At 44.2% G+C, this 19,110-nt stretch overlaps 1 protein-coding gene across 1 annotated transcript in view; it reads left to right on the plus strand.

Annotated features, from left to right (window-relative positions):
• Positions 1–11,263: 11,263 nt before the first annotated feature.
• MICOS10 (mitochondrial contact site and cristae organizing system subunit 10) overlaps positions 11,264–19,110 on the plus strand; it is a 33,626-nt gene continuing 25,779 nt past the window's right edge. Inside the window, exon 1 of the mRNA XM_012787685.3 lies at positions 11,264–11,420. Coding sequence (XP_012643139.1) covers positions 11,357–11,420 — 64 coding nt within the window. The 5' untranslated portion in view covers positions 11,264–11,356. The remainder of the gene's footprint in view (positions 11,421–19,110) is intronic.

The following is a 19,110-nucleotide window of genomic DNA, read 5'->3' on the forward strand; positions in this document are numbered from 1 at the left end:
ATATTGGTTTTTATAAAGACCACAACAGTGACTTCACTTTCTATTGGTGATTAATCACCCTCAGCCTTGCATTGTCTTTCTCCAGTAAACTGTTGCCTCCAGCAACAGCCATGTTCCATGGTTTGAATGTGTCCCTTCAAAATTCGTGTTGAAAATTAATCCCCACTGCAATAGCATTGAGTTGAGAGTGGGGCCTTTAAGAATTGCCTAGATCATGAGAATTCCACCCTCATTAATGGGATTAGTGCCCTTATAAAAAGGCTTGAGGGGCAAGGCGTGGTGGCTCACGCCTGTAATCTAGCACTCTGGGAGGCCGAGGCGGGCGGATTCTTTGAGCTCAGGAGTTCGAGACCAGCTTGAGCAAGAGCGAGACTCTGTCTCTACTAAAAATAGAAAGAAATTAGACTGGACAACTAAAAATATACAGAAAAAAATTAGCCAGGCATATAACTCTGCACTTGGGTTATATGCAATGCAATCCATGATTTTAGGATTAAATTGTCAATATTAATTATAACAACGAGAACATCAACAAGTAAGATCTTTACAAAACAACTGCAGGGTTTTGCTTTACGAGGCCCCACGCTCAAAACTAGTCTGAGTTAAATACAAGCCACTAACCTCTTGTCAGTGTTATATATTGTGAATATCTTCCTTCATCTATCTGATATATGGAAGGAAGATATTCACACTACCTTTCTCTTAGTGTCATGTGTTGAGCGGAATTTCTTAATTTTGATGTAGCCAAATTAATAAATTTTTCTCCTTAAGCATTTGTGCTTTGAGAGTTTTGTTTAAGAGATCCGTCCCTATACCCCAGGTCTGTGATCCCCAACCCCCAGGCCGTGGACAGAGATCCACTGCACACCACCCCTGCCCCCGCCCCCACTGTGGAAAACTTGTCTTCCATGAAACATGTCCCTGGTGCCAAAAAGGTTGGGACTACTGCCCTAGGTCACAAAGATATCCTCCTACATTATGTCCTTTCACTGAATACATTTTTACCTTTCACATTTATGTCGTTACTCTTTCCAGAGCCCACATTGAATGTGGGTATTATGTAGATAGATGTCCAGTTTTCTTCCCTTTTCCTCTGTGTCATGAATCAGTTTCCTCTACTTGTCTTGAACTCTCTGCTCTCTGGTTTCTGCTTTTATCGCCTGTCTAAGGATGCCACATCTGCAGAGAATCGTAGACTCCTAATATTCTTACTCTATGGCTTTCAAAAATTACACTCATCTTGTCTTCTCTGCTGCATTGGGTACATCTGACCGTCTCCCCTTCTTGAAACTCTGCCTGCACGCCCTTTCTGAACTTTTATCATCTTGTTTGCTTTTTCTTCCTTTGTCTCTTCCTGCTCTTTTGTCCCTAGGGCTTTGCTGGCTTAATTTTCTCTGGCAGCTTCTAACAATTGGTGTAATTTAAGACTATGCTTGTCTTTCTTTTTATCCTTCAAAATTCCATCTTCTTTGAGAAATTCTCAACTTTTCAGTACCTCTATCTAGATAGGTTATTTCCCTGTTAGTAAATCCAGCCCTGATCTGTCTTGTGAATGCTGGTGACCAATTTTTTTTTAAGACTTAATTTGTTTAGAGCAGTTTTAGGTTCACAGTAAAATTAAGTGGAGGAAACAGAGATTTCTGTCATGCCCCCAATGCCAACACATGCACCGCCTTCCCCATTATCAACACCCCCCATTGGAGTGGCACCTATGCTATAATCCATGAACCTACATTGACACATCATCATAACCCAAACTCCTTAGTTTACATTATGGTTCACTCTTGGTGTTGTACATCCTATGGGTTTGGGCAAATATATAATGACATGTATCCACTATGAAAGTATCATACAGGCCGGGCGCTGTGGCTCACGCCTGTAATCCTAGCTCTTGGGAGGCCGAGGCGGGCGGATTGCTCAAGGTCAGGAGTTCAAAACCAGCCTGAGCAAGAGCGAGACCCCGTTTCTACTATAAATAGAAAGAAATTAATTGGCCAATTGATATATATATAAAAAATTAGCCGGGCATGGTGGCGCATGCCTGTAGTCCCAGCTACTCGGGAGGCTGAGGCAGAAGGATCACTCAAGCCCAGGAGTTTGAGGTTGCTGTGAGCTAGGCTGACGCCACGGCACTCACTCTAGCCTGGACAACAAAGCGAGACTCTGTCTCAAAAAAAAAAAAAAAAAAAAAAAGAAAGTATCATACAGAGTATTTTCCCTGCCCTAAAAATCCTCTGTACTGCACCTTCTCATTCCTTCCTCCCTTAACCCCTGCAACTGCTGATCTTTTTACTGTCTCCATAGCTTTGCCTTTTCCAGCATGTCATATTGTTGGAATCAGACAGTCTGCAACCTTTTCAGATTGGCTTCTTTCATTTGGTAATATGCATTTAAGTTTCCTGCATTTAAGATAAAGACAGATGTCTGAGCTCTCAGGGATAAACAGTCACTAACAGGAGCACCCTGCACAGCCCCAGGGGAAAAGTCAGACTGAAGGTGTCATTAATCCACACAGTGTCCCTACACATCTGTAAAATAGGTTGAGGAAACCTATTTTAGGTTGAGGAAATCTCTATGTAGATTAAGAATTTGAAGTACAGGCCGGGCGCAGTGGCTCACGTTTGTAATCCTAGCACTCTGGGAGACCGAGGTAGGAGGATCACTCAAGGTCAGGAGTTCAAAACCCGCCTGAGCAAGAGTGAGACCCTGTCTCTACTAAAAATAAAAAGAAATTAGTTGGCCAACTAAAAATATATAGAAAAAATTAACCAGGCATGGTGGCGCATGCCTGTAGTCCCAGCTACTTGGAACGCTGGGGCAGGAGGATTGCTTGAGTCCAGGAGTTTGAGGTTGCTGTGAGCTAGGCTGACGCCACGGCACTCTAGCCTGGGCAACAGAGTGAGACTCTGTCTCAAGAAAAAAAAAGAAAGAATTTAAAGTACGATGCTCCCTCCCAAGAAATGGGCACTTCCTGTAACTTTATGGTCTACAAAGGCTCAGAACTCAGGCTCCCATGAAGGGGGCTTACCCTTAACTTTTGAGCTGGCCAATGGAAGAGACAGAATTGGGCCATCCATCCGACACGATCCCTTTAAATGACCTGGGCAGTATACTCAAGTTGCAAGGATGAGATTTAAAGTCAACACATGTATCCCCAGTTTGTTTCTGGAATTCTCCCAGACCACCTCTTTGTTTTTCCACCCTGCTACTCCTTGTTCATAAATTTCTCGGTTCTCAGCTCTCTTTGTTTTGGCTTCGTGCTATAGTCTCCGTGCTCCACCCATCTCTTTGCTGGACGGTTAGCTGGGCTTGACTCATTCTTCTGGCTCTCAGCGACCACAGGGATCCACGCTGTGGCTCTTGGTCTTTGTTCTTTGATCCCCCACACTGCTCCCAAGGGGAAGAAGCAGCCCATCTGTGAGATCCGCCGGATGTGTCCCACCTCTTGCCAGGACCTCCGGGGTCATGGTGCCTTGCCAGTTTTAAGGTGGCCTTTCTGCCCCCATCTTTAAAAATCACCCCAAAATAAGCAGTACCAGAAATGAAAACAAAAGTATTGTTTAGGAAGTCGGAGGACAACAGCAGCCCCCAATCACACTAGCCAAATTAAAGAGAGGAGGGGCCATGCCCAGTGGTTCTGACAATAGGGGGGTGTTTGGGTATTCTCTGAGAAACCCCCCACTGGACCTTGAAGATGGGGGAGTTCTTATGTGTTTTTTTATTCCCAGAGCTCAGCATGGAAGCTGGGCAAATTGAGTCCTCATTAAACACTTTTTGAATGAATTATATTTTATGTATATCCTATAGCAGCTAACAGAATATGAAGACATTTTACTCTAGGGCAGGGATCCTCAAACTACGGCCTGCTGAGGACATTTATCCAGCCCTCCAGGTGTTTTTGCCGCCACTGCCTGTCCTGCTTAGCAGCCGACTGGTCTGGGGCCCACAGTGCGCATGTGTGGAATGTGCGCCGCACTCTCCCACGGCCCTCCAACCGTCTGAGGGACAGTGAACTGGCCCCTGTTTAAAAAGTGTGAGGACCCCTGCAAGGAGAACTCTTAGAAATGTTTACTATGGGCCAGGCATGGTGGCTCACACTGTAATCTGAGCACTCTGGGAGACTGAGGTGGGAACATCACTGTGGTCAGAGATTTGAGACCAGCCTGAGCAAGAGTGAGATGCCCCCACTGACACCCCCGTCTCTACTAATTATAGAAAAAAATTAACCAGGTGTGGTGACACACGTGTATAGTCACAGCTATGTGAGAGGATCGCTTCAGCCCAGAAATTTGAGGTTGCAGTGAGCTATGATGATGCCACTGCACTCTAGCCAGGGTGACAGAGCCAGGCTCTGTCTCAAAAAAAAGAAAGAAATCTTTACTACATTGCTAAGTGGGGCTTCCATTCTTTCTGTTGGAGAGGGCCCTTCTAAACCCACAAGCTAAGGAAGAGAACTCTGAGCAATACCTTTGCCCTAATGGTGAGCATTTCACTGCTTCAGTTGTTTTTTTTTTAATTCACAAAATCTGCTCTTTCATTATCTTGGTTTTAGCCTTTCATTATTTTAACATGAACTTGGTTCCTACGGAGGTCAGGACTTGATAATTACATTCAGCCCTTTACAATTACTGGTAAGGAACCAGGTAACAGCCCTGACATTTAATATTTAATTGTTTTTGATCAGCATTAATTAGTCACAGATGCACACCAGATTCCCATTTAATTAAATACTCTTGGGAACATATTGTGGGCTCAGGGATTCTAACCACATCAAAAAGTAAATGTTCAACTTTAAAAGTTGGGCCCCAGGGACCCAGGCATCCATGGAGAGGAAATTCCAGATGTCTAGCGTTCCCTCTTTCCTTAGAAATAAACCTCTTACTTCTACGCCCTTGGAATCGAAAATCTCAGCATTTCTGCTGGGAACTTCCAGGCCCGCACTCATCTCTCTCTCTTGCATCATCGGTTTTACCCACTGAATTACTGAATCATTCCCATCCACATGCAAACATGAGCAACTTCTACCATCCTAAGAGGCCCAGATCAACCCCACCCCTTCTCAAGCTTTTCTTAGTTCCTTTTTGGAGACAGACTCCTCGAAAAGACTGAGTGTACTTGCTGTCTCCCACCCCTCTCCTCCCAGTCCATCTCAAACCCACCGTCTTCAGGCTTTGGCTCCTTGGAAACCAGCCTGGTCAATGTCACTAAAGGTACCTCCTCGGTGCTAACTCCAATGGTCCCTTCTCCAACCTCATTTATTTGACCCATCTTGAGGAGTCCACCGTGTTCTCCTTCTTCCAGAAAGACATTCTTTCTTGGTTTTCCTCCCACCCATGGTCTTCCCCTCACTCTCCTTTGCTGATTCATCTTCCTCAACCCAGCCCCTAAATGTCAGAGGGCCACACGCCCAGCCCTTGGTCTTCCTTTCTTCCAACTCTGTACTCGGTATAGAGTAAGGAACATCTATGCTCATTTCTTAGGGGAATTTAGTGAAGCATACGGACACTTAACTCCCATTTTCATCTGCAACCCTGACCTCTTCGCTGTTGCCTCTGCATTCCACGTGAATGTCGACTTAGCCTGGGTTCCTCAGGAATCAGAGCCGGAGGCAAAACTGCCACACTCTCGCTGTACTGGAGAAGAGGGAGGGAAAAGGAATCAAGGCAGGGAGAGAGGGAAAGCAAACAAGATGGTGTGCTGCTGAGCTGGCTGCGTATTCACAAGCAAACACAGCTTGCTGCCTGGTCACACGGGAACATCTCCAGCGAGGCCGGTGGAACCGCAGCACCTCGGCGCTGCCTCCTGGGAAGGAGAAGGTTTATTTCTGGCCTGCAGAAGAAAATGGAATTTATCTGCTGACTCCTTCTCATCTCTTGTCTCTCAAGGATAAAAGTTTACCTCTGCATGTCTGGATTGTGTTCTCTGGGCTGTTTGGGCTGTGTCAGGTATGACAGCTCCACTCCCCCAGCCCTGCTTTAGAATTTGATCTGGGCTCAGAAGTGGAGGGAGGAACCATAGCCTCTGCGGTCTAGTACCTGGAGCTTTTGCAGCTCCTGTGCAGCAGGCGTGATGGGGACAAGCTGGAGCCTGGCCCTCACCCTGGGTGACACTGAGACGGCCAGTGAGCTCAGCAAAGGAGGCACTTGGCTCCAGTGGTGGCTGGGCATGGTGGCTCACACCTGCAATTCCTGGCACTTTGGGAGGCTGAGGCAAGAGGATTGCTTGAGGCCAGGAATTTGAGACCAGCCTGGGCAACAATAGCAAGACACCACCTCTACAAAAAAAAAAAAAAAAAGAAAAGAAAAATTAGGCTGGGGTGAGGTGGCTCACACCTGCAATCCCGGCACTTTGGGAGGCTGAGGTGAGAAGATTGCTTGAGGCCAGGAGTTTGAGGCCAGGGCTCATCTGTGAGTAAACAATCAAGGAGAGTGGGTTGAGGAAATACAGGGCAACACACAACTGGGTCTATCTAACAGGCATCTCCAAACTTAACCAACCCCAAACTGATCTCCTGATTTCACCCTCCCATCCAAACTTCTTTCTTTTAGTTTTTCCCATCCCAGTATCAACTCTGCCTTTTCATTTTCTCACACCAAATCCTGAGCATCATCCTTAAGGCCTCTTTCTTTTATATTCAAACCTCACATCCAATCTATCAGCAGATGACATCAGCTCTAGCTTCAGAGTATATCCAGAATCCAACCTCTGCTTCCCACCTCCTTTTCCATCACCCTTGGATGACTGTACTAGTGTCCCATCTGGCTCTCTGCTTCGTTGAGAGTAGAATGTTGCCCTCAGTGCATTCTATTCTCAATGCAATGGTCAGAGTGGTTCTTATGAAACACAAGTGAGATGGCATCACTCCTCCCCTCAACACCCTCTAATGTCTTCCATCTCACTCAGGGTAAAACCAGTCTTTGCTGTGGCCTGCAAGGCCCTACATCGTGTGCTTCCACCACCCCTCTGGCTTTCTCTCCTGTTTGCACACTGTCCCTCCACACTGTGCCTCTAATATGCCAAGCAGGCTTCCTAGGGCCTCTGCACTTTAATCCAAGCTACTCAGGAGGCTGAGGCAGGATTGCTTGAGCCCAAGAGTAAAAGACCAGCCTGAGCAACATCACAAGACCCTATCATTACTTTTAAAAAAAATTTTATAAAAAGATTCTTTCCTGTTATCTGAATGGCTTCCTTTCTCAGTGCTTCCAAGCTTTTAACTTCTATGCTCCGTTATTTCCTATCAAGCAGAGAAGGTTCCATGGAAGAAGATGGTACCAAAGGACGGGAAAGATAATGAAAACAGAGAGGAAGACTTGACTTTTTCAAGAGCTTACTGGAAAGCCCAAAGCAAGTGCAGGAATAATTTGGTCAAGAAGGAGACTTTATATGTGGGAAGGTGAGAGATGAAGGGAAGGTGAGACCATTCTCAAAGGTTAAGGAGCTAGGTGTTTTTTCTATAGACAAGGGTATCCAACTGAGAATCAATGTTAGTTCATTCAAGTTTCCATTGAAAACTGTCTTCCAGCCAGGACCTGTGAGTCACTGTTTGTTCGGGTGGCCTAAACATGTCCACGAAGGAAGCAATAGAAATCAGCTTTGACATAGGAACAACAGTGTCCCTGGGAAGAATCTTCCAAGTCCTTTTAGGAAGTCAAGGGGAGAAGGTGGTCTTCCCCAGATATGCACCCCATGATGTGCCAACCTGTGGTTGGAAATGGAATTCCAAAACCAACCCAACGGGAGGAGCAGGGGAAAGTCAGAGTTGTCTTTTGACGCATTTGGGTGGGGCCTTCCTGGCTCAGCCTCCCAGAGCTCTGATAACCACTATCGCAAGGTCAAGAAGGTCGGTGAATGTGGGCGCCACTGCCCTCTGCTGGAGGGACTGGCATCCTCCCCAAGACCTGATTTGGCTCCTGGTCAATGGGTCTTAACCTTCTTTGGATTCTGGGACCCTTTGAGAATCTGGAGAAAGTTATGGACTCAAAGAAAAAAAAAGACGAGCACTCATACATAAGATTGGCATAGAATTTCAGAAATTCATGGACAGAACCTCTGAAACCCATCCAGCTACCTTCCTAAAGGTATGACTTTAGAAGCAGACAGACCTAACTTCCAATTCAGGGCTGAGATACACACCCTTCTACTGTAAGACAGAAAAGAAATTAAGAGGAGGCTACCCAACCTATTTGGTGCCAAGAATGCCTTCCCCACCCCCTTGGACTCCAGGTTTAGAAATATTTTCTCTACCAAACAGATTGCATTGACTAAGATCATTTATGCATTCTCTAATTTTTTGTTAACCAAATGGAACAGACAAGTGATAGCCAGTTGCCCCATCATGGCTGAGTTCATACAATTCAAGTAAATATCAAAGCTAACTTGATATTTAGCCTGAGGAGCTTTGTTGTGGACAAAGGAAGTATTAATACTCAAGCTATAATGTTTAAACTTTCACTTATTCTCACCCTAAAGCTCACATACCTAAATCCAAACTAATTCAGTGATGCTATTTGTCTCAGGCTTATACTCTCTCACAAATCTACTTACCTGCACCTTTAAATGAAGGTAAATGCAGAAATTCCACCTTCAAAGACACGTTCCCATGCATTTCCTCACACTCAAACTCTCTCTGTGGTCAATTCAAACACATACTTCCCACAAAGCTACACTTAAACCCACTCTGGTTCTTATTCTTAAGCTGTGTCCCACACTGGAACCCTCTAGCCTCCAAGATAAAGCCATGTGAGATCACAGAATATCAATTGAGCACCACTGAATACCTGGCATGGCTAGTGCTAGAGATGGAAAAATGAAAAAGGATATAATTCCTGCTCCTGATTCACTAATTCAGGAAATATTGGCTGGACAAGGTGGCTCATACCTGTACTCCTAGTACTTTGGAAGGATGAGGCAGGAGGATTGTTGAGGCGAGGAGTTTGAGACCAGCCCAAGCAAGAGTGAGACCCCATCTCTACTATAATAAAAATAGAAAAATTAGTGGGGTGTGGTGGTGCTTGCCTATAATCCCAGGTACTAGGGAGGCTGAGGCAGGAGGATCGCTTGAGTCAGGGGTTGGAGGTTGCAGTAAAGTATGATGATGCCACTGCACTCTAGCTCAGGGACTGAGTGAGACCCTGTCTCCATAAAAACAAAACCAAAATAAAACAAAAAAGAAATATTGATTAGGCTGAGAGTATAGTGGCTCGTGCTTATAATCCCAGTACTCTGGGATGCCGAGGTGGGAGGATCACTTGGGGCCAGGAGTTCAAGACCAGCCTGGGCAACATAGCAAAACCCTGTCTCTACCAGAAAAAAACTTAAAAAAAAAAAATTAACCAGGCATGGTGATGCATGCGTGTAGTCCCAGCTAATCTTTCTGAGGCAGAAAGATTGCTTGAGCCCAGGAGTTCGAGAGCAAGACTCCATCTCTTAAACAAAACAACAACAAAAAAAGAGGCTGGGCATAGTGGTTCCTACAATCCTAGCACCTTGGGAGGCTCAGGTAGGAAGATTTCTGGATCACTTGAGGCCAGGAGTTTGAGACCAGACTGGCTCCAGAATTCATGCTTCCACCTCTGCCTCTGATTGCTTAAGTAATTTGCTCTCTACCTTTTTCAAAAGTTTATAACTCTCATGAATTGAATAAAAATGCCTCTGTCAGTTTTAAATCTACACAATGTAGAGCTTTGTGCATCTTCTACATCACTTAACTTCTCGGAACTCAGTTTCCAAATCTGTGGAAATGAAGACATTAACCTCAACCTACTGTGAGGATAAGTGAAATTATGTGAGGTGGCTGGTGCTAATAATATTTATGTGACATCCTAGTATTTAGTGAAGTTAATTTTCCTTTGCTTTTTCAACACAAATGCTACATTTCCCCCAAACAGGGGCTTTTTCTCTTTTTGATTAATTCAACCATTCATTTATACATCCGTTTTTACATCCATTCAATGAGCATGTATTGAGAGTCCCATATATACTCTATATACCAGGCTCTCTGCTCAGCATTGGGGATACAGAAATGGCACGGCCCCCATTCTCAATTTGCTCAGTCATATCCAGGAGACACATAAATAATTACAACACAATCTGATAAGTAGCTCAGATGAGAATGTGGAGAAGGCTGGTTATAGTAAAATAGGTATCCTGAAGAGATATGGGAGTCATCAACAGCTTCTAATCAGGGCATAACATGGTCAGATTTATATTTGTTGGTAGCATGGAGGATGGAAACGGGGAAGGACGACTAACATCAACGACGACACTAGCAAGGAGTCTGAATATACATTTGCCCCTTGATATCCTAGGAGGATTGGATCCAGGAGTCTGCAATTACCAAAAACTGGTTGCTCAAGTCCCTTATGTAAAATGGTGTAGTATTTGCATATAACCTATACACATGGTCCCACACGCTTCAAGTCATCTTGTTTACTTATAATACCTAATGCAATGCTCTATAAATGGCTGTACTGTATCTTTATATTTTTAAAAAAAATATTTCTGATCTGTAGTCAGTTGAATCCCTGCATGCAGAACCAACAGATAAGGAAGGCCCACTGTGTGTGTGTGTTATGTGTGTGTGTGTGTGTGTGTATATACACGTGAATAGGAAGCTTGAGCTAGATGTTTGATCTGGAGATACAATTTGGCGGCACTTGCAATTACTCAGGGAGAGTATGTGGAGTGAAAGGAGGATTGATGGAACCTTGCAAACTAACACGCAACAGCTGACAGAGAAAAAGCAGTTCTGGAGGAAACCAGAAGAGAAGAGTCAGAGGAGGAGGAGAACTAGGAAAGATTGTCGAGTCAAATGAATAGAGGAGACAAGGAGGATCAGGAGAGAGGGCCAATTGTGTCCAATGCTGTACAGAGGTCAAAAAGTGTCTATTTGATTTGTCAGCAGGTGACCTTTGCCAGAACAGTTTCTGGGTTAGTGGTGCAGGCGAGGATTTCTCTGCAAGAAATGAGTGAGTGGGTAGAAAAAGTGAAGGCGAGGAAGTGAATGAAGGGCTGTGCCCTCTCTTGCCCTGGGGATTTCCAGGGCCAGTGCCGAGCGCTGGTGTGGAGGAAAAGCCTTTTCGACAGGGCTCTGGATGGCACCTAGGAAACCGTCAGCCTCGCAACTCTTAGGCGTAGCTCCAAGGTCAGGGTCACCTCGGGGCTCCGGGCAACCCGTCACCTTGACGACCAACTGAAAAAACCGGAAGGGACGGAAGTAGTGAGATCATCTCGCGATATCTGAAGCGCCGGCGCCGACTTTCTGGGCCTGGAACCCGCGGCCGGCTCTCGCGAGACTTGCCGGGAGTCGGAGCGCCGGGGCGGGCGGAAAGGAAAGCTGGAGCCGCGGGTGGGGAACATGTCGGAGTCTGATCTCGGCAGGAAGTGGGACCGGTGCCTGGCGGATGCGGTCGTGAAGATAGGTAAGGGGCTTTTCGCCCCCGGCAGGCCCGGCCCGGAGCCGTGCAGCCAGCTGCAGGCTCCGCTGGTCGGGAGGGCGGAAGGGAAGCCGCACGGGGGGTCAGGCCGCCGGGCCTGTTCCTGCCCTCAGGCCGGGGCGAGCTGCCCGAGCCCCGACGGGAGGTTACGCGGGCGGGGGCGGGGGCACCGACCGGAGGAGCCTGGTTCGCCGCCCGGCGCTGGGAGGGGTGGGCTTGCAGCCCTGAGGAGGTGGTCGTCAGGTTGGCAGGTGGCAGGTGGCAGGAGATGCAGAGCCTGTAGAGTGGAGAACGGTATCGGGGCACAGCCTCGTGCCAGAGCCTCGGAAGTCTCCCTGGTGCCACATCTCCCGGCACGGGGCGTGGAGCTGGTCAGGAGGCCACGTTACTCCCCAGCTGAAACGAAAGTGCCTTCTGAAGAAGGTCATCGGGACCATGTTGTAGACACTGCCAGCCCGTGGTGTGAATTGCTGTCATTCCTGAACTTGTCACTCGATTTATCTGAATCAGAGTAGCCTGGGGCCTGAAACTGGAGACATAGTGATGATCTGGAATGAGAATTGCGCTGGAAAGTAAGAAGTTGGTCACCTTCAGTCCTTGATGTAACTCCCCTTCTAACATGTGCTTGGGGACGACACGAATTATGAAGTCACTGTACTGGGAGGGAAAGAGAGGAAACTCATTGGGCGTCTGCATTATGTTAGGTGGGCAACTTAGTGCATTATTTCATAAATAATATTTGTACAGGTTATGAAAGGGAGAGTAGGGGAAGGGATTTGCCCAAGAGGTCACACTGCCAATAAATGACAAAATTGGGGATTTAATCCAGGTTTTTTTGGCTTCAAATCCCATACTCTTTTTCGATACTAATTTTTATCATCCAAACTTGATATTTTTACATGGAAATCTTAGGGTACTTAAGAGGATTTAGGATTGTCTCCTCAAATGAAAATATTGGGAAAGAAATAAGATTGTAAACTGCATGAAAGTAGGGATGTTTTCTGGTTTATTCACTACTATATCCCCACCCCCTAGGAGAGGGCTTAATAAAAATTGTTAAGAATGAGTGAATAAATGAAACAGTTTATCACAGTTACCATTTCATCCCTAAATTCAGCACTTGCTAGCCAGCCTTGTGATTTGGGGCAAGTTACTAACCTTTCTGTGGTTGTTTCCTCATTTGTAAATTGGCAGTAATAATTACTACTATCTCATAGAATTGTTGGGAGGATTAAATGAGTTAGTTTATGTAATGGCTTGACTATGGGTCACTTTTTAAGAATGGATTATTCTGGAAGTGGACCCCCAAAATACAGTTTTTGTTACTGTTAACAACAGCTTGTGTTTAGGAGAGAAGATTTAACACCTGATATTAAATGACCAAAGTAGTTACTTAACAGTATGATGTAGTTAAGAATGGGCTTTGGAAGTAGAACTGAGTTTGAATTGTCCACTCTCACTCTTCACCCCCTCCCTCTCTTTTTTTTTTTTTTTTTTAGAGAGAGAGAGACAGAGTCTTGCTCTGTTGCCTGGGCTAGAGTGCCCTAGCTCACAGCAGCCTCAAACTCCTGGGCTTAAGCAATCCTTCTGCCTCAGCCTCCCAAGTAGCTGGGACTACAGACAGGCGTGCACTACCATGACCAGCTAATATTTTCTATAAATTTTTAGTTGTTCAGCTAATTTCTTTCTATTTTTAGTGTGTGGGGGTCTCGGTCTTGCTCAGGCTGGTCTCGAACTTCTGACCTCAAGTGATCCTCTGTCTTGGCCTCTCCAAGTGCTAGAATTACAGGGTGAGCCACCTCGCCCAGCCTCATTCTTCAGCCTTATCCTTGCTAGTTTTATAGCTTTAGTAAGGTTTCTTTCTCAACTTTGAAATGAGGATAAAGAGATTTATTAATACTTAAAAGGAGTAAGAAAAGTAAAGGACAGAAAAATACATAAGATATTTAGCAAAGTGCCTGGCACTTATTATGTATTCAGTTAATGATGGTAGCAATAATTGTTGATATTAATATTGTTGTGCCACTGATGACCACCTGAGGCAGTGAGTAGCGTCACTGTCATTTATGTGTGGGACTTTAGTGAGGGTGAGGCATACACAGGTGGAATAATTAAATGAGGCAAGGTAATGGATGATTACAGGTAAAAGTTCAAATGATTGAGTCTCTTTGCAGTAAATCTATTCTAAATCAAGTAAGTGGAGGGATGGGCTGAGGTCATTCACTAAGAGTTTGCAAGGGAAATGGACCTTTAGCTGACCTTTATAGAATGGCATGGGCTTGAATAGTCTGGAAGGAGGGAAGAACTTGAGCACAGGCCAAGTCGAACTTTTATAGAGGAGGAAATTGAAGCACAGAGAGGTTAAGTAACCAGAAGTGGAGGAGCTGGGGTTAGAACCCAGGCATCCTAATTTCAATGCCTCTATTCCCTAAAGAAAAGAGGGCTGGTTTGGGTGGAGTCAGAATTGTGAAATGTCTTAGAGAGAGTCTACTTTAACTTGAAGGCGTTTAAATTGCCTTTGACTTTTTTCACATGTATTCTGTATATTCAACACCTCTGTCTTAAAAACGATTGCTTCTAGGGCTCACTACAGGGCTGGTGGGGAATTATAGGATGGTTTCAAGCAACAAATATTTATTGAGCAGTGGGCCAGTCAGTGGGCAAATGGAGAAGCATAATGAATTTCACTGCCCTCAACAGGGAATTGATGTGATATAAATGGAATTTTGGTGTGATTGCTCTGGCAGTGTTTTATACAGAACAGATTTGGAGTGGAGGGAACTGGCAGTACTATGATTGTGAGGTGATAAAATTCTGAACTGTTAGACTGGAAAGGAATGGATATATTTGAGAAACTACACATTTTTCCCCCATTTATAAAATATGGAGATAGTAATACCTAGCTCCTACACCAGTACTGTGCCAGGCACATAAGTATGAACTCGATAAATGCTTTATCTTCTCTCTAACTAGTTAACTTTGCCTCATCTTCATTTCTTATAAAGGTGATTCCAAGGTCAGAACTTAGGTAAGTGCTCATTGATCAGAATTTGGAAGTAGAAGGGGTACATGTGAACCTCAGTCACACTAAATGACATCTAAGATTTCATAACTGATTATATCAGGTGGCAGGGGAGAGTGAGACTCTAGTGAGAAAAAATGTCATGGTTTTGCTCACTTTTCTTCTTACATGGTTGAGTTTGAGAATGAGAGTGGAGGAGTTGAGATGGAGGTTTCAGTTTTGAGGGAGAAGGTGAATTCAGATTTTGAGGGAATTGTCCGTTCAGTGATGGGCTTAGAGAAAGGGCGTAAGAGATGAGGCATGTGAGGCTTTATTCTGAGTGCTCTTTGAGACCATGAGGATGAATAATTCTATAGTGAGTTGCTTCCTGTCCTTAAAGGTGGTGAGGTTCTGGAACTCTTTAAACCTTTTAGGCTGCTTGCTCTTCTGATACTTCAAAATGAAGATGACATAGAAAGTGGCAGCCTGCCATGAGATAGATAAGAGGTTTGGTGGAAGATGTGGGCAGGAAGAAAGGGCCCATGCAGGCTTTCAGCTCCATCTTGATAATTTCATGCTCTCTGGCTTGGCAGAAACAGAAGGGTGAATGGACAGCAACTTTTGTGAGCTTTTCTGTGTTTGGCAGTCTTATACCCAAAGTGCTTTCATTTTCCCACCAGCTCACTGCAAGATGACCATTTTAATTGCTCATGGTTAGCATAGATGTTGTTCAGCTGAGTTAAATAGTTCTCTTAAGTGTGTACATTAGGCAGTGGTGCTTTAAAGTGTTCTTCAAGGATCTTCCTCTGAGGCTTGAGTAATATCTCATATGATTTTGTCCTGTAGGAAGAGAAACATTTATTATACCCTTCCCCCCATTGCTATCTTAACAAACGCAGTTCTGTTTACCCTGTTACCCATTCTGGTTTTAAAATACCTATTTATTTTGTGTCCAATAGTGTGGTAGAATAGGCGATTTCCTTTTGTTGTTTTTTTTTTTTTAAGAGATAGGGTCTTGCTCTGTCACCCAGTCTGGAGTGCAGTGGCATGATCATAGCTCACTGCAGCCTGAAACTCCTGGCCTCAAATGATCATCTTCCCTTGGCCTCCCAAAGCCACTGTGCCCAGCCCCAGTGATTTCTAATGTGGTTTGACCTGATAAATGAAGCCCCCATGGATCCAAAAACAATGACAAAAAACAAAACCCATATGCCTCCCTGTTCTTGGAAATAACTGAGTGATAGTCACAATGGTCTCTTATTACACATCTGTTTCTCACCTTTCCTATCTTCTTTCAGCTCTTGTTTCCTTTCTTTCCCTTTCTCCCCTTCACATTTTTACCCTTCTCTTTGGCCTCTGTTCTTATTCCTGTCACTGCTACCCATATGTATGGCCTAGTTCATCTGTAAAGTTTGATGTTTACTTATCTTTTTTTCCCTAATAACCATGTTAGCATTTAAGAAGTTCCTGGGTGTCCTGTTTTTCTCTATCACATCACTCATTTTTCTTTTTTTCTTTTTTTTTTTTTTTTTTTGAGACAGAGTCTCGCTTTGTTGCCCAGGCTAGAGTGAGTGCCATGGCGTCAGCCTAGCTCACAGCAACCTCAAACTCCTGGCTCATGCAATCCTCCTGCCTCAGCCTCCCAAGTAGCTGGGACTACAGGCATTCGCCACCATGCCCGCTGATTTTTTTTTTTTTGTATATATATTAGTTGGCCAATTAATTTCTTTCTATTTATAGTAGAGACGGAGTCTCGCTCTTGCTCAGGCTGGTTTCGAACTCCTGACCTCGAGCAATCCGCCCGCCTCAGCCTCCCAGAGAGCTAGGATTACAGGCATGAGCCACTGTGCCCGGCCACTCATTTTTCTTTTTTTTTTTTTTTTTTTAATTTTTATTTTTTACTTTGGATAGTGTGAGAACACTCATTTTTCTTAATAGCATGTATCACCATCTGAAATTTGCAGTTTGTTTCTTTACGTGATTGTTCCTCTTTACTGGAATGTAAACTTCGTAAGAACTGGAGACACTTTCATTCACTGTTGATGTTCATTCTGACCCAGGTATAGAGGAGGCATACGATAATTATTGTTATATGAATGGCATGTATTGCTGAGAACTCTGTTGACTTTCCTGCCCATATTTGCTGCTCAAGAGTGTGTTTATTATTAACTAAATAAATTAGCATTTACATGAAAAAAATCCAAGTAAAGTAGATTTCCTGTGAATTTCTGTCAGTTCACATGTTTGATCATGTGTCCTTGTATTCTTGGGACTTATACCAACTTTTTATTTCATCTGGGGATGTAAATTACTGTCAGTAGATCTTAATAATAAAGTAGTATTAGAAAAGTTTGGAAGTAGTCGACCAAGAAACATAAACCAGAGAGCACTTTTGTATTTAAACAAGTAGAGAGTGATGTTGTTTTAAGTGGTAATGCCAAAGCCTTATTGCAGGAAATTAAAAAGGAGTGAAGAATATTACAGTTTATGAATGGCATGTTCCGTTAGTTTTATGTGAATGCGTCATTAATGGTTTTTGCTAATTTTATGGATTTATTTTTAAGTTTTATCAGATTTATTGAATGCTGTGGTTTGCTTTCTCCATTCAGTTCAACGGCTGTGCCATTTATTTTCCTTAGTATGCACTGAGTAATTTGTCTTGTGTGTACCCACAAGCATGAATAAATCACACATTTCTTGCTAATGAGAGTAGAAGGGATAGTATCTTACCAACATAGGAGGCTTAATAGTTCTGGTCTCCCCAGAGCTGATGCCCCCAGCTTGGGCTTATAACTCTGGAGTGCATGGGAGGGTATGTCTGTTTTCAATTTCCCAAGGAAAATAAGACTTTAGGAGATGAGAAAATCACAGTTACAAGACTTCTAAGGGCTGCTTCCATGTGGTTTGAGAATTTCTGAGCCCTGTAAATATGGGTCATGGAAACATTATCATTGCCCTCAGATTCCTGTTACAGCTCACTCTTGAATGCCTAAGGCTTGCACTGGCAGGCTGTGGACCTGCCAAGTTGATGTTGTCCAAGTTGATGTTGTCTGTGTGACAGGGGCCAGGCCTCAAGAGTGTGGGATTGCTGGAGGGTGCTTTGAAGAAAATCTGATTCCAGTACTTTCCGGATCCTTGTGGGGGTCTTGAGAACTCCTAATGTGACTTGGAAAGCTTTAAGATTGGCTGTGTCTCATTTCTCTCCATTTTGCTCCCACTGTGAGACCAGAATAGGAATATCTAGTCTTACTAATCCATGTATTGGCCAGGAGTTCTAGTTTTTTCTAAAAGAGAGGAAGGGAGATGTCACATTGGGGGAAGGGCTTGCCAAAGGCTGTGATACTTTTCTGAAAAAGGTTGTCCTTTGCAAGCCAGGTGTATCAAGCACAACAGTGTTTTTCATTATCTTACCAGCAAAGAAAAAGGCAAGCCACCAATGTGTTGAGTTCAATGGGCTATGGTACCACACACAGGCCTTTTTGTTTCCCCCCATTTTTTTTTCATTAGAGATAAATGTATCAATAAATACTTCTCTGTGCCTGTTTCCTCATCTATAAAATGGTAGTACTTGCCTCAGAGGTTGTTGGAAGTAAGGATAAAATGTGATCATCTCTGTAGTTAGGACATTGCCTGTACTTGATAAATGTAAATGAAGGGTAGAGCTCATACATTAAAATAATTGACACATTTACCGTAAGGTGGGGTATTGTGGGTTGTATGGAAGCCTGACAATCAGTACTCCAGTTTATATATGTCATAGTAATCACTAACGTTTACTTCTCAAAACAATTTAGTGCCAGGAATTTGTGGTAAGCCTTGGCAGGAGGTGGTGCAAGATGAAAAGGCACTGGCTTTACCATTGAGGGGCTTACTTCCTTGAGAAATGTGGAAAGGAGGAAGTGACATTCGAGCCCCATCTTGGAAAGTATGTAAACGTTTAATACGTGGGCCAGGTGGAGGACTTCATTTCAGAGCTTGGAAGCTGTCCAGACAGGGTCCCAGAGGAGAGGGGGACTTCGGCTCTTTCTGGGAATGATGAGAATGACTGCCATTTATTGAGTACTTTCCACATGCCAGGCTGTGGTAAGCATGTTTTATCTCATTTAATCCTCATAGCCTCATGGGGTATTTTCCCCATTTTTACAATCAAGACATAGAAGCTCACAGTGGCAGAGTCATTTCTCTAGGATCATAGATCACCACTGCAAAGGTGGGGAGTTGAGCCCATGCTTGTAGCTATCCCTTGTTCAGGAAGGAGGTTATATCCTCAGAGGTGTCAGAGGATTCATGTAGGGAGGGGCAACAGATGAGACAAGCAACGTAGAAGGGGTGGAGGAGTTTAGAGTGCAGTGATGTCATCCTTGTTCACTGCAACCTCAAACTCCTGGGCTTAAGTGATCCTCCTGCCTCAGCCTCCCGAGTAGCTGGGACTACAGGCATGTGCCACCACAACAAGCTAATTTTTTTATTATTATTTTTAGTTGCCCAGCTAATTTCTTTCTATTTTTAGTAGAGATGGGGTCTTGCTCATGCTGTCTGGTCTTGAACTCCTGACTTCAAGCAATCCTCCCGTCTCAGCCTCCCAGAATGCTAGATTATAGGCGTGAACCACCACGTCTGGCCTGATCTTTTTTTTAAGCTGCTTTATTGAAATATATGTCACATACCATAAGA

The sequence above is a fragment of the Microcebus murinus genome, chromosome 2 (genome assembly GCF_040939455.1).
Source record: "Microcebus murinus isolate Inina chromosome 2, M.murinus_Inina_mat1.0, whole genome shotgun sequence".
Classification (NCBI taxonomy): Eukaryota; Metazoa; Chordata; class Mammalia; order Primates; family Cheirogaleidae; genus Microcebus; species Microcebus murinus.